General features: G+C 32.9%; 1 protein-coding gene across 1 annotated transcript in view; it reads left to right on the top strand.

Annotated features, from left to right (window-relative positions):
• The window catches only part of SNTG1 (syntrophin gamma 1), a 373437-nt gene that overhangs the window by 311555 nt on the left and 44748 nt on the right, over positions 1-17134 (top strand). Inside the window, exons 13-14 of the mRNA XM_083823020.1 lie at positions 8301-8417; positions 12669-12740. Coding sequence (XP_083679146.1) covers positions 8301-8417; positions 12669-12740 — 189 coding nt within the window. The remainder of the gene's footprint in view (positions 1-8300; positions 8418-12668; positions 12741-17134) is intronic.

Raw genomic sequence — 17134 nt, 5'->3', positions numbered from 1 at the left:
GCATATCAAGACAAATATATTTTTCTATTTGGAAATTAAGGTTAATTAGATTTATTGCTTAATGATCTTAAAAACTGTGAATTCATTAGACAAAAGATTATTTGTTATAGTTAGTGAATGATAAAATTACATTAGGGAGTGATTCATTATTGCTTTGAACATTAACTTTTTATATTGCCCTTTTATTTTGCATGTTATTAACTGGCATCAGTAAAGTTGGCCCCCCAACTGTACTCTGTGGAACCACCAAACACTTATTATCTGGAGATTTGCACATTCTATAGGAGATCTGTGTGGCTTTCAGTTGTTTCTGAACAATCCAGTAGTAGATAAAACTCCTTCATTAGCAAACTCCCTTCTTTTAGTAAACTTTGCTGCTGTGTGCTGATTGACGGTTGCGGGAGAAGAAGCCCAGAAAGTTTAGTAAGAAAATTAAATAACTAGCTTTGCTTAAAAGAAATATCTGTACCCACTAATAGCTGTAGAGAAATGCTGACTACCCAACAATGTCACATATGATTTGCCATCATGTTTCTGATTGCAGTAGTATTTAATCTTTGAAGCATTATAAATATTATTATTTTTTGAATTGGTTTTAATAATTACTTCATTATGTACATTCCTGAGCATGTGAATATTGGTTTAAAATAGTGTCTTATCTTGTTGTAATTAATAGAGTCCTTCCATAGATGCAGTCAAGTCTGAAAAAACTATCAACTTTCCTTGAACTTTTATTATTTTTTTTTTCATAATAAATAAATTCAACTAACCATGACCTGACCTTTCACAGACCTTCTTTCTCAGAGCTTCATAAAGCAAAATCACAGTGCTGATAATGGCAACAAACAAACTAATTAAAAAAAACCTGTCACTACTTCTACTTCTTCAGTCACACTCTTCTCATTCAAAATGTAGAAAAATTATTTGTACATTTGAAAATGAAATTTCACCCCTTGATGACTTTTTCTTCTTTCATTTACATGCATCGAATTCTTATTCAAAAATGAATGAGTGAATGAATGAAAGGCAGTGTAATTCTAGTCTAAATTTATTCAATTGTTTTGGAGATTTTGTTCCATATTTATTATTCTAGGAGTAGTAATTGTGCACCCTGAGAGCCCTTAAGAACAGTTTAAGCTTACAGAAGTCTTTTTCTTTTGGTGATCAGATAAAACAGAAAATAATGCTTCCTCAGTATAAACAGCAAAAGACATTTTTCAAACATTAGTAGCTCTTTTACTCAGTTTGTACATGTTGTCATTTAAATGACTAAGAATGTAAATTAAATTTTGGCTCCCTAATAATCTTCACCCAATGAATAACATTTTCCATGGAATTTTGATTTTGCTTTCATCAGAGGATGAAGCACTTAAGCATTTTATTTTAAGCCTAAACAGTTATGTATACTTACAAATGTCTGCACTGCTGTTTTCATGAATGGTTCAGAATTTGATCCCACAAATGTATAAAATATTTGGTAGTTAGGTCTTGTGAAGTCATTGTTACCAAAAATGGGACATTGGAAAAACATTACCCCTTACCACATATTTTCCATAGACCTAGACATTCGGGGTTCTCCCATATTTATTATTTTCTCCTTTGCATCTTGGATGGAGCTCAGTAAGCAGGCTTTTAGGATGTGAGCAAAGCAGCTGCACAGGTAGGATGATCTCACAGAGACAGCCAGGTAGCCTAAATTCCACCAGTCCTATCCAAGTTCTGCCTACCAGTCCTTGTCAGAGAACCAGAAAATGGAAATCAAACCAATATCTGGAACCGGGCATTGAAATCTAATTGAAAACTACTCATAAGGTGAGTTAAGAATGATAATAAATCTTTTCATAAGTGATTCATTTGCACTTGTACCTGAGAAAGATGAATGTGTCACTGCTATTCGCTTGTTGGCACCATGAGAAAGTTTGAAAGACACTGTCTAGTGACTTGTAATGTTCAGATTTTTTGTTCATTCAGCATGTTTCAGTAGTCTACCCTGACATGACAAAAATGAATGTGACCCATTTTACATGAGAAAGGAGAGGCCACACCCTCCACCTGGATTGAAATATTTGTTTATTTTATCATTTATATTTTAGAGCGTCAAAAATTTGTTACATGTATACTGTGTACATTTAGGAGGGGAAAAAAAAATCACATTAATCAAAATGTAAGTCCTAAATATAGTCAGACTAGTGGGCTTTAGAATAGATGATGTTTACTTTCTTGCCACCTGAGTGTTAAGCTTTATGTTTTGAATTCAGTCACCCTGGATTAAAATTTATAGCCCTATTTTGGCCTGTTTGTAAATTAATAAGTGAAAATGAATAAGCAGACATTCAAATAAGACCATGTATAAACGGTGTTTTTCCCAGTTAAAAAAAAAAAAAAAAAAAAAAAAAAAAGAATCCTACTGGCTACAGTAGCAGGAGGGAGAATGATGACAGTGTCACAGTGTCATAGTAGTTTTTTAGCCAAGTTGCGTGAGATCTTCTCACTATTAAAGAATTTGCTGAGAGCTGCTCTGTTGAGAGTGTCAGAGAAGGCCTGAAGCTTCTCAAGTGGCCTGTAAAATGTCTGTGATGGCAGTGGGACCAACGCTCCTGGTTGATAAACCTGGCAGCCAAGTGCACCTGCTCAGCAATGTGTTAAATTTGTGTTAAATTGCTCTGAAGATGAGTGATGTGATGGGTAAACAAGGGAAGTCTCTACAAGAAGTGAGACTTCTCTACAAGAAATGAGGTGCTTTGAAGAAAATAAATAAATAAATAATAAATGAAATAGTATCTAATTCATGCTATTTACACAAAAATCTATCTTTGTAAAAAGAGCTGCATAAGGTCTTTCTTGGAAAAAGTCTTCAGCAAAAGAAAAGCCATACTTCTAAAATGCTAGTCAACTCTACTAAAATAACTAATTCAAACTGTAATGAATTTAAAATCCAAGTAATTGTTCATTGGTTTGAATAATTCAAGGAAGGCAAAAAAATAAAAAATAAAAAAAACATTAATGTTGACATTTTGACAAAGACACACAGTTGCCCAATTAATGTTTAAATTGACTTTATCGTTAGAAGAATTTATTTCAATAAGCAGATACTTAGTCTTAAATAAGAAAAATGAGTGTAGCTATTAACATATATCAGTGGATAGTGAATTGAATGGATGAGATAAAATGTTACCCTGGATTAATAGATTATGACATGAAGAAGATTATAAGGAACCTGGAAAACCAAATTACAGATCTTTACCTCTTCAGAAAGCTGTCCTGTTTCCATGTGTAGCCGTTACTTTTCAAATCTGTGAAGGAGGTTGTTAATATTGGATAGATATCTGCAAAGTTCCTTTTAGAGTGTTATTCTGTGCAGCATTTGCCTTGGAAATAACAAATTCCAGTCTAGGTCTGTTATCCTAAACAACTGTCTTCACTTTCATTATAATCTTTTACGTTTAAAAGGCAAATATACTACTTGTTTTCAGTCTTTTATTATCAGTTTTCCATTAGATGGAGTATAAAGAAAAATAATCTTCCATAACTAAGAAATATTTTCAGATTTCTCTGGTACTCTATTTTAAAACCCCTAAATATTTCCTTAAATTTGTGTGATGATTTAAAAAAAAAAAAAAGAGAGAAAACCAAACAGAAAAGAGTACCTATATTTAACCCTGGTCTGGTAAGAAGATGAAGACCTGAGTTCTTTACTGGAAGGAAATTAAACTATATGGTAGAATAGAATGTAAACTAGATGGTACAATAAATGTCTAGTCTTATAATCTCACATGGAATAATGAGTGAACATGAAATAATCTTTTATTACATAGATATTTAAGATATGAAGGTGATCTTTCTCAGTGATAAAACACATAGGATAGAAAGGAGATTTAACAGAGAAGCACTGAAAGGAAAAATTATTTTGCAAGCAATCATTTTACATTTTTATGCATTGGTAATTTTTCTTATTCTAGAGAATCAAAGAATGGTTGAGGTTGAATGGAGGGGACCTCTAGAAGTCACCTGGTCCAACCCCTTGCTTAAGCAAGGTCACGTAGAGGAGGTTGCCCAGGACCATGTCTATTTGCAATTAAAACAAAAAATAGTTAATTTCTAACTGTTGATTTTTAATGAGGTTTATCTGTCACAAAACGTAAGGATGCCAATGATACTTTAAATTAATTTAAATCTAATCTGAATCATATGTAAATTAATTTTTCATTGCTATTTGTCTTCTTCTTACTTGACATTTTTAATATGCATACTGCTTTATTTTAAATGACTTTTTGAAGAAGATAGAAAATAATTAAGAGGAATTAAAAAAAAAAAAAAAGTATTTTTTGAAAGATCACCAGTCTCTTCACAAACTTAAAAATAGCATAGGAGATATTTTGGCTATATTTACAGTTGAACAACTTTTTTCTGTCATTCATTCAAACTATCTACCATTAATTCTTCTGTTACTTTTGAAAAAATGTCCTAGGTCTTTTCAATGTAAGACTCTTTTGCCAATGACTGCATTAGTCTCACACTTTTATTTCTATTTTAATGTGTTTTTCTTGTTTTGTTTTGTTTTCTGCTCAAAATTTTCTATAATGAATTTTGAGACTATCACATAGGGACAAGGATATTAAAATCAGGATAGAAGGAATTATCTGAGTTGCTCATCCCTCATCATATTTTTTCCCTGTGTTGTCTGACATATTAATTTGTCTTCTGACTCCACGTTTATCCTGTTGCCCTACAGCATTGTTTCACGTAATATGAGTATGAATATGAGAATTCCAAAATAAAAAGCTGTCAGTACGTCTGTTCTGATCTTTGAATGTCCTCTCTCATTTAAAATCACATAAATTTTACCTTTCATTTTGAGGAAAAATTCTTGTATTTTCTTTTTACCATTCTTCCTAAAATATAATAAAATTTGTGTTAAAACTCTGGAGAAATCTCTGAAAATATAAAAGATTTTTGTTAAGGCTATTTAAGACATTTTAGCAATATTTTCTACTGATATGAAGGAGAGCAACTTGTGGATTATTTACTTTCTTGACTGGGGTGTCTGTGTGATGTAAATACATACTAAATTAGGAGACTATGGATTTTTGACTGAAGAGAGTGTCTTGTTTTATTTATCATATAGATATAGATTATTTCAACTGTACGTGATTTAGCTCATAAACTATAATAACTTACTGAATCTTTGTTAGTGAACCAGCAGCCTCTACATTAACTAATTTGCGTCACCATTTGATTTTGAGAAATGAGCTGCTGCAGGTAAATTAGAAACTACCAGGACTGTGAAAAAAATGTCTTTTAAGTGGAATGTTATTGCAAATAAAACTTGTTGGGTCTGTTGATTTCTCCTCCCCAATTTCATTGATAATGATCAGCAGTTCATACGGACTCAAAGAAACATTTCTATGATTAAAAAGCTAGCCTCATTTTTAAATACGTAAATGGGCATTCTGTCTATTCACATGCGTCATGTATCCATGGTTATAAACATTTATTTTTAGACAGAATCTCATCAAATTCAACTTCCCAAGTCAAATTTCATTGACAGTTTCAATATATATGTTCATGAGCCATGAGTTTGAAAAGTTCAGATGCCTTTCCAAGTAAATAATTTTATTGAGGTTGTTAATAGTCAAAGTTTTTTTTAGAAGGCAAAATATTTATCAGTAACATAAATGTCTCAAGAATGTAGTCTCTATTTTATCTCAGTTATCAACAGTTTCTCATCTTGACTATGTAAAAACTAGCGTATTTTATCTAACTTCAGTTCAGTGTGTTAGATAAATTTAGACCATTTTAGGAGCATGCAGTTAAAATAGTTATCAAGTTTTTGTTCAGTTTTGTCCTGTTTTCCAGAATCTAATCCATATTATTTTAATCCACACATGAATATACACATGCATTCAAACCACTTTTTTTTCTAATTACAATCATACTGCCTTTGCTTAACAGTTCTGCTGTATGTTTAATAGTTAATTAGGTATTTAGTCTGAAGGAAAATGCATTTTGTTAATAAAACCTTAGTGCAGCAGATTGTCTGAAAAATCAGTCTATTTTCTCCTCATGATCTACAGAGGCAACAGAGCAATATCAAATGGAGAAATCGCCTTAAATTTCGTGGCTGCTTTAGTATTAAGGCAATCAAATGTGAAATATCAATGCATCTGCACAGCATGAGTGATTGTGACCTGTTATTCTGATGATAGAAGTAGAAACTTTCAAAAATGGAGTATCATCAGGCAAGATGATATCTTACTGTGTCCAATTTTAAAGAAACAAATCAAAGATGGCACAGAATCAATTCAGTTTAATTAATTTCAAAGCATAGATGTCCTAATTCCTAGAAATTAGAGACCATTCATTCTCTTCCAGTTGCAGAAGGAAAATGTATCAAACTTCTGTAAATAGTAGTACAATTTTCATATTAAATTTACTCCTGTATGTTCCTCCTCTCAGTCACTAAGCTCTACATATTAATAGCAAGTCAGAAGGATGGGTCTCTGTATGTTTCTTGCATTGATTAACACAAAAAACAGCAGAAATAAGGGAAATCTGAATAAACATTGAACTGAAATAATTTAAAACTTCTCTTATTGTAACTGTCAGGTTGTATTTCTGATTATTTTTTCATTTAGGAATTAATAAGATTTCAGAAAATGTGGGTTTTTTGTTATTGCATGATAATGTAGTGTTGAGCACTCTGCTTAATTCTTGAGTATTGAGGCATGGCTGTCTTCTTTTTTGAGTCTTACAAGCTTGTTTGGTCACTGAACCAGCAGATACTTAAACAAATGTTAGGCATTGAACCCAAGATTATATTACAGTATTAATGTTTGCTATTAGCAATTGAATTAAATGTTTAGGTTTTGCTGTAACTCTTAGAGGAATGGACCTGCTCCCTGTTTGTCTACAGACCAGAAAATACTTACTAAACTCTGATAGAGAGAAGTAGTGCAGGCTTTGTACACAGGGATTTGAAAAAGCCATTAATTTCCAATATGCAATAACATCCAATAGAAAAAAGAAAAATCTATTTTAATGTATATTCCATGCAGAATTATTGATGAAAACCCTCTTCTCAATAGCAATGAAATAAACTTGTGTAAATTGCTTTTTAAAAAGTATGCAACATACAAGATTTCCTTACAAAAGAACATAATATATTCATTTAAGTACATATATACCATTGGTAAGCTTACTAACTAATTGACTGTTAATATGATTGTAATTATTTTTGCTAAACTGATATCCTTACATTTTCATTATGGAACACACAGAATATCAGGTCATTTAAGACAAAGAATGCTCCATACCTAATTAATGTAGAAATCAATTTCACAAAGAGGTTTAAAAGTAGACCTATTCCATTTGTAGCAATGTATGAAATACGAGTTCTTTTTTCTATAAAAGGAATGTACACATGGCACACTGCAAGTTGTTTGTTACTATTCATTAGCATGTTTATAAATCAGAATTTCTATGACGTGTCTACTCTGTTCACATGTTCTCCAGAACCTGGCATAATAATTACTCCTGCTATGTTTTACTACTACATACTACCTTAAGGATTTGATATTAAGTTACTCAAACTTAATAGGTGGATAGGTAGGGAATTAGATCCTAAAATGGGTTTGAATGAATCCTAGTTTGTACATCTGTTTCTGAAGAGCTGCAAGTAGTGATAAGAGTTAACAGTATTCTGACTACTTTTTAGCACCATTCAAAACTGAATGCCTGAAAACACTGTTAATTCACTATGCTGAAGCAAAAGAGGTTCAATACTCCAAAATAATTAAATTCTGAATGCGTTCAATCAGTACAATGTTCAAAATATGTGCTCCAGAATGTTTGCTTTATCGATATAAGATAAAATAAGATCCCATGTATCTATCTGTCTGTCTTGTATCTGAAAACTTTTAAGAGTTTCTTGATTTTGCATTCCTGCCTAGTGGTTCCTTACATTTCACTTGCATTAAATTCCTCTGATGTGATTTGTCAGCAAGTATTTAGAATTACTTCAGAGAGCTCTTAATGAGATAATAGAGACAACAGACATCTGCTAGGTATGTGGCTTAGCTTTTTTGTTGTTGCTAGCACAATAAATAGTTCTGAAGTATTTTGATGTAACAGGCTTTCTTTATATAATCGTGATTGTAAGTGAACTGCCAATATACCACATTGTGGCAGTGGTTCAAGGTTTGTAAGATTTGACAGACATCAGCTTACTTGCTTGAAATATTTGCAATTGATTTGAAGAAAATGTCTGAGGAATTTGTCAACACTATTGATTTTTCTGTCAGATAGTCTACATGGGCTGGACGGAAGAACGGGAACAAGACTCCCTTCAGGATCGAATGTACACACCAAAGTTTCTAGCACTGAGGGGATCTTCGCTGTATAAATTTATGGCACCTCCAGTAAGTATATTTCTCAAGCTGAGTGGGCATAAATGTCATTAAATAAAATAGTTTAATGTAACATCTGCAATGCTTTCACATTCAGATATCACTCATTGACCTAATGGCATTGCAGCACTTCCAGCACTGAAGAGTTCCAGGGAATGTGGTATAAAAGTGACAGAAAATAACTGTTCATTAGATGACTGTGCACCTAACAAGCACTTCTTTCCCCCTACTTATCTGAGCACTTAGAAAAATACAATAGAGATTTATTTGTGCTAAAAAGGGGCTTTTCATTTCCCTTTGGCAGGCAGAATAAGCCTGAAGCAAGTTGGTAACATTTAAACTAAACTATAATTCTAAAGGCAAACTGCTGCAATTTTTGGTAATACCAAAGCTTTTTGCATGCTGTGGAAATGGCAAGGCTTGCAAAACATCATCTCTGTCTGTAGATTTTATCCTGAATATAACTTTTATGCAGCTTGGCAGCACCAAAAGGAAAGCAGAGAAGTAAATGAAACAGTTTACATTAAATATATTAATTGGAATCTGACTGAGAACACGGTGCAAAATTTTAACTACTGTCTCATACTCAGCAATTTCATTCCACAGTTTTATGGTACATCTAAGCCTCAGTAAATATAGATATCCTCTCGCTAAATTTTAAGCCAGTGGCTAATGAGTCACTAACAGTACCATATTGGCAATGGGGATAGTAGTGTGAATTCATTTTTTATTGGGTGACTTTTCTGTCTGCTGCTAAAGCCTGCATTGTCCAGATCCAGATTGCACATCCTTCATGTTGGAAGTAGTTCAAAGGTAGCTTACAAGTCTTCATACCATTCTTCAGTCACTATTCTTATTTGTTTAGAAGGTATTTAAAAACATAGTAAAGACATGAAAAATGAAAGTAAATATGAAAGGAAAACTTCATGTATTCAGTGTTGGTAGCTCCCATCAGTATGGGAGCTTGTCTCTCCCATCACTAGCACAGGGAGTTTGGCTCTTGGTGGTGGATATTTTTCAGGATCAGATTAAAATGACAGATTATTCTGTTAAGCACCTTAATTCAAAAGCAGCCTTCCTGACTTTGGTACATCTACATCGGCATTCGCTGCCTGTCAAGTAAAGAGCCCTCCCTTCTAGACACAATGCTGAGTACTCCTGTTGAATACAAAAGAGAATTATTCTTTTGTAAGCACTGTGGAAGAAACTGCAAGACTCTTTACTGAGAAATTATGTTATTACATTATTATATTATTTCTAGTATTATCTTACATTATTTCTATTGTTAGTTTCCAGATGCAATGTGTTGCTGGTGGATAAATGGGTAACAATGGGTGATGATTAATGGGTATGGAAAGAACATATTTATAATAGGGCTGTGAACCATTCTGGCAATCTGCTGCTTTATGAGACAAAGCACTGATCCTTGAAGAATTTATAGGTCTTGTTTCAGATGAGCTGCAAGCACAACGTTGTTATTGTTATTATTGTTATTGTTATTATTATTATTATTTACTTTTTATTTTAACCAGATTCTGGTTCTTATTCTAAAATAGGAAGACACTTCAAACAGAGAGAAAATTATTTTCTCTTCATGGAGTATGAGGGAACAATAATGACAAATACACTCTTTAAAGGACAAACTGAGGAAGGGTTCGTATAGAAGTACCTTAAAAACACATGTATGTAATGCACACTTACATGACCAGCAAAATGTTCTTCTCAGTTACTGCAGCAGGCCTTTTAAAATGACTTTCTACATGCAAACATTTACACCTAGTTATGTTTGCTATTCTTCAGGTATGTGTGTTCATTTCTTCTAGGGATTACAAAAGATTAAGAGCAAACTTTCAATGCTGCAGTTTCATAGCTTCTAATTATGGAATGCATAAAGTGTTATTATAAGAAGAAAAACACTTTTAATTATATTTGCAATGTAAGCTCCTTGGATTAAGCTGTTTCTGAACAGAGATGTGCCAACTTTTTAACCAGAAAATCAAATTAAACTATATCCCTGGTCTCTGCCAAAGTGTAACACATTAGGGAGGCATGTGTTTAAATAGTATATATGCTGCCTCCCCCACCGTTTTTTAATTTATTTGATCAATAATACTTCTACTTTCCATGTTCAGATACATGAGCAATTCTAATGCATCTTATTTGCATTTTAAACCTTTTATAGAAATTACTTTTTCTTTCTTTCTTTCTTTCTTTTTTTTTTTTTCTGACATTTCTTGGTACGTTTTCTCCTTTGAGTGTGTTGAGTCTGATGGGTTTCATTTTCTTATAGTTTGAAAATTTCAGAGAAAATGAACTTCAATTGAGAAAAACTTGCTAACACCTTTTCTCTTGCTATTCAAGCTTCTGAATTAAGAAAAGAAAAAAAAGTGAACAGAGCAAACAATATATGAATATTCTATGAGTTTCTTAATTCTACAGTTGCTTTTGCTTTGCACATATCTTTATATGGAAGGAGTTTTGTTCTGACCTCAGAAGTCCCCTTAAAAATGCAAATGCAGGAAATGCAGGAAAGACTACTGAAGAAAGGGGAGTTCGGTGAGCTTTTAAGCAAAGCTTCAAGTGTCTCTGTGCTTCAGCAGGAATTGGAGTTACTTTTTGTGATGGGGCAATATGACATCAGCATGTATAGCTGGTGCTTTGGGCTCAGTGGAGCTGTAGCAAGACTCATCTCCCCATTCCTCTGATCATGGTGAAAAAGTTCATTTCATTTTCTGTCCACAGTAGAAGTAGATTTATTTTTTTTTTGACAAAAATATTTTACATGTCTTTTGTCTAAATAGCTTCTTCATTCATAAGGATTGTATATTTCCAATATTTTTTCACTTCCTCACTCTATATCAAACATAACTTGTTGACTCTCAGTATTTTGTCACTTCCTTCATTAGATATCTTATTTAATACCCATATTGCAATAAGATGGTAAAAAGTGTATTTGAAGATGACTGCAAACAAATAAAATTCCAATAGATGACACCATATTTTGAACTTTTAATTCTTGACATTAATTTCCTCAAAAGAGATTCAATTTTAATAGCCTGTATACCTAAAAATTAGTTAGGGACAGAATTTTATCATACATCACAAAATTGAATTGATCAAGAAAGTTCTATACCAAGGCATCCAAACCTACATATGTTATTCAGGAATACTGTGTCTATTCATGGTGATTTTCTCTTTAGATGAAAAATAAATTTGTCTTATGTAATATTTTCCTCTTATGCTGTGGATACTATTTTATGATATATTTTTCAAAGAGCTTTGTATTTTTAAATCTTGAAAAACAAACTTCTTCAACCTCTTTATCTCTTCTAACAATTTTAATGACAGAACTATCTTCCTTTGGAGCTGGGCCATTGTTCATTACTTCCTGCCTTTTTTTTTTTTTTTCATATAGAACCTCGATTTCTATTCCGTTTTGTGTATTCTTCTATCTATTGAGACTGACTAATTCTCCTCTTTCCTTCTTGCATTTTTGTTGGAAAGTTATTTATAGATTGCTGTTGAACTTTTTCTGATTAAATATATTAATCTATCCCTTTTTACCTTGTCTAACTGTGATCCCGTACCCTTGCATCATTTTACTAAGCTCTATGTATCTCTGTTGAAAATAGTTGCTTAAATTTGATACTGTTAAAAGCAATTGTTAAGTCCTGAGAAAACAAGAAGCAATAGACTATTATTCAAATCTCAATTTGTTGAAATTTAGGAGAAGATTCATCTTGGTAAGGAAAAAAGGAAATGTAGATTTGCCTGTTTTGTTTCTTGTTAGTTTTTTCACCTAGATTGCAAGATATATATGGTAAGTGTCTAGGACACTGCAAGGTTGGAGGGTTCTGTTTTATGGTTTTGGACCTTTGCAAACAATGTAGGTGATTAGAGCAAATCACTTGTTATAAGTAAAGAACTGGGGAGGAATGGGTCTCTGTGAGACCATTCAAGAGCTGTATCATGTTGGCATATCAATGCAACCCCCACTAGCACAGGTATAGAGCAGCCTGCATGCAAAGCTACTTGAAGGTACAAGGAAATAGGCAGGATATCTCCTCAGCACTGTCTGGATGCAGCAGTCTAGTACCTGGTAGTTATTGCTCAAAATAAACCATAGCGGATGTAAAAGATAGGAAGTTTTAGGGATAGATTATTTATTTATTTATTTATTTTTAATAAACTTAATTTTTGAAATAAAGAAAAATAACTTGCTTTCTTTTCCTGTTTTTTTTTTTTTTTTTTTTTTTTTCTAAGGTCACAACCTGGGATTGGACAAGAGCTGAGAAAACATTTTCAGTTTATGAGATAATGTGCAAGATTCTCAAGGTATGATTAAAAAGTGTAAAATAAAATAGCACTTTGTCAGAGCAGTTGAGAAGCCAGAGTATAACACTGCAACTAGAAAATCCATGTGACCATCTTGCAGAAAAAGATCAAATTTTGTTCCTTTGAAGTCAATATCAGAAGTCCTGGTGTCACTAGATACAGAGCCAAAATCTATAAGGAATATTTTCAAAAGGCATTGCAAAATTGGAAATAAACTGATTTTGACTGGAAAGCAATTTTATTTCTCCATAACACAGTATGGGTTTTCTACTGGAAAAAAAAAAGAAAAAAAAAAGTTTTATAGTTTTACTTTACTGGCACATTCAACCAATATAACATTTATTCTTCTAAATGAGGAGCAAAAGAAATAGGGATCAATTCTGTTGCTTTCAAATACCTTGATGCAACTCATGGTTGCAATGTAAATTGCATGAAGACTGACAGCAGAGTCCTTAAAACTCTGAATACCATTCTGAAAACTTTTGTCCTTTTTTTCCCCCCATTTCTTCAGTTTGCCTCAACAGTAATAAATAGAAAAGCCAAATGAAATATGTTTAGAAAGTTAAATTTGTGAGTAGCGACCTGCACAGGGCCATTATGGTACATTGTATTTAATTTTTCATTCTGAATTCACTCAAAAATAATATATATTGTCTTGTCTCTGTTTTTAAAACAGTGAAAAACAGTTTTCCAGATGTTCAGCGTGTGGGGAAGGAGAAGAAAAAGAGATGAAAAGTTGTCTCTTTCCATTCATCTGAAGTGCTTTCCTATGTATTTTATTATTTATTTATTTATTTAGGTCCAAGTTATATAAGAGCTAATATGGTCTTTTCTGAAGTTTCACCTAGGCAAAGGCTAGCATCATGAAGAAGTATGAACAAACTTATTTAAAAAAAGAAAAAAAAGTATTTCCTTTTGGGAAAACCTTATACTGATGTACGTACTACATTTCCTAGTTTTTGTAGCTCATGTAGGTACATACTCCATTCCTTTAGGAGGCAGATTAGAGGTGGAACAGCTGTAATAAATTCATTTTCTTTTTTTTTATATCAGTGACTTCAAAAATAAGAAAGCAAATTTATAACCTGAAAAAAAAAAAAAAAAACCTAAATCAAACAGAACAAACAAAAAATCCACCTGCTAGTAATCTGAAACAGAAAAGGTAAGAGTTCTTGTACTACTGGTTTGGCTGTGAGGTCTGGAGTCTTGGTTAAGGAGTAGCACATTCTAAATGCAACGTCCCTTCACAGTGGTATGTCCTTTAACTACCTAGTGTGTGTAAACATTGATTCTTTAGCAGTGGTCATGTAGGGAGAAAATTAACAGAAACAGCTATTCACTCTGTAAAGACATTGCACTGAGAAAGCAATATGAACAATGCTCTTAAAACACAGCCAGGCTTAGGGAGAGATGGAATATCTCACTTTTGACATGCACCTTGTCCTCGTTTTCCTTCCCTCTGAAATCTTCCTTTGTTGGTACACTTCTCATTCATTCATTTTTTGCCATTTCCTTTTTTTTTTCCTCTTCTCCATTATCCCCTGTTCTTGTATACGAACGTAGGGATTTTATTTTTCTCTTTTCAGCTGTATAGCAGAAGTTAGTCACATAAGACAAGAGCTAGACCAGTCAGCCAAGTCAGCCCACAAAGCAGTAAAATTTCAACCAGTACCTTCCTGGCACTGTTGTGCAGAGGTACAAAAAAAAAATAACAAATAAAATAAAATATGCTCTTCTTTCTTATGACCTAGTTCTTCAAACTGCCTGTAGATCCTCCATTCTCAGTCTTTATTAACAGAGCATGTCCCAGAATAGGGACAATTCCAATTTAAGTGGTATAGGAATATCACTGATGTATTTCTTTATTATGTAACTCATTCAGTTATTCCTTTATTGTCTGTAAGCATAGTCAAGCTCATAAGATATTAAGTGTTTCGAACAATATTTTTTGTCTGCCTAAAAGCTCTAAATAATTAAAAAATAGTAGTATAAAATTCACTTCAGTGAAATTATACCTTCTGAGATTGGGGTATTGATCTTCACCTTCTTCTAGTTTTCTATAGCAGATACTATAGGACTTAAGAATTGTTTCACTAAATGTAAAAGCAAGTGAAACCAGAAAAACAGCTTTCCTTTACTACTAGAACACTGAGCTTCTGTAGAGACTCAAGTTTTTGTTAAGCTTTTCTGCCAGCATCATAAATGTCTCAATATTAGCAATGTGTGTTTTTAGACACATTTGTACAAAACACATTCTCTGCATGGATATTACCAAAGCAGAGACAACTTTTTTAAAAGTTAGTTTGGTACTTTGTGATCACCTTCAAACTTCCTCCCTTTTATTGTACCTCTCATGCTGCTTTCATAATAAATTGGCTTCTCTTGGAGAATGAGTTGGATGGTAAAATGGTAGACTAACAGGTTTTTAAAGAGGTAATATTCTCAGGGATTGATAGATAGTATGATAACTTGGAAAGCCTGATGAAAAAAAAATGATGAAAAGAAACCTGGACTCTTCTACTACAGACTGTTCCTTCTCCTACACTTTCTGTTCTTCCAAAGAAGCTACTGAGTTCATGTCATTCTTTTCAGAAATATTGAGAAGATAGAATTGTTCTGTGTTTCTACTTCATAAGAGATAATCATATTTCATTGGGCAGAGATAAATCCAGGAAGATGATAATGCCATTTGCAGAAGAATATAGTTACTCAGTGTCTCTGAAGTGGGTTTAGTTCCACATTCATGTCTAAACTCAAATTATTCAGGCTACTCATTTACTAGATATAAGTATCATAAAACATTCCCAGGTGGTGGAACACCACATACTCTTAATTATTTTTAATATGATCGCTACCTTGGATTTCGGACCAAATGGACCACCTAGCACTTACCCAAACAATTCTTGGTGTGGCTTCAATGTTATCACGATTGAAGAAACATTTTCTAATGAGCTGTTTTCCCATGTACATCCTGTTTAAGAAGGATAAAGAGTTTCACAGTATGAATGGTCCTTGCCAGTAACTATGGTATGAGCAAACAGTCCCATACATGCTTTATTTATTAGTACAAATGCAACTTCTGTGGCCAATATTCACTTTAAGCAGCAGGACTTGCAAGTGGTCTGAGTAAACCTTCATATGAATTTGCCCAGGAGAAATAATGTTTTAGAATTAAAGTTTCCAAATTGTGTTTCCTTCTACATTGATCAGGCTGTTGAGTGTACTTAGAAGGTGGATAAAATATATTGTCTACATGAAGGACTGAATGTGTTCACCAGGACTGCTGCACTATCGCTGTGGAGACAGGAGGGATATGGGTCTTGAGTCATGTCTTTGTGAAAGTGAATTAGCAAATGTTATCAGACCACTTACTAATCAAAATGTATCTGCATATCTGGCTTGTTTAGATTGGAATGAGATGTTTCAATAACTTTTTCCATATTTAGACTTATAATCATTGTATACTAGCATGCAACTTTCACCCAAGCACTGTAGTATTTTCTGCTGCTGTATTCTGGCAACTTTGATAAATGTCCCTCATGCAACAGGAAGAGACCTTACTAGTAAATCTGTCTGAAAACGTTTTTTTTTTTTTTTTTCCCTTCTTCCACTTCCTAATTCTAACTAAAATTCTGATGAACTTCTGGTGAACCAGGAAAAAAAAAAAATTAGAGAGACTTAAGTTTGTCCTTTTAAATAGTATTGTAATTTTCCTCAGTTAGAGAAACTTGAAGTTTCTCTCTATGACAGAAGCGGTACAGTGGAGAATAAGAACTGCCAGATCCTACTGAATACACATTAATATTTCATTATTTTTTTTAATATGACAGAATGCTACTTCTGGTGACAGTAAAATATTAAAAGTACTAAATAAATATTAACATCTACAGCCAGCAGAGGATTTCACTGATATAGTCATCAAAAAGGGAATATAGACCAACACATTAAAGAAAACTCAGAAATCAGCTGTCACCATGACCAATGTTTTCTTCATAGTTGCCTGCATGTGTGGAGTATATGTCCTCTTTTATGTCCATTCCAAAGGCTTCTCATAAGCACTATATGAAACCGAGGTAACATTCAGTTTTTACAGTTCTCTCATCCTCAAGGCACTTAAAAGGCAGAATCTCCTGCAGCTTAATCAGAGATGACAGAGGTTATTATGTGGCTTAAAACTAGTGGATTAATATTTATTATAGACCACATAGTAAACCCCTATTTTGTTGTCACTGTATTTTTTTTATTAGATTACTAGGAGACTTAACTTATACACAACAATAAGTCAGTATTCTTAATGTGATTACAACCTTCTAAATAATCAGATACAACAGTAAAAATTGAAGCATAAAAGCAGATTTTAAAATGCTCTATTTTGACTTTGAAAAACAGTTTTT

The sequence above is a fragment of the Anser anser genome (assembly GCF_964211835.1).
Source record: "Anser anser genome assembly, chromosome: 2".
In the NCBI taxonomy this organism is placed as follows: domain Eukaryota; kingdom Metazoa; phylum Chordata; class Aves; order Anseriformes; family Anatidae; genus Anser; species Anser anser.
The sequence above is the reverse complement of the archived record's forward strand: the minus strand, read 5'-3'. Positions and strand labels throughout refer to the sequence as shown.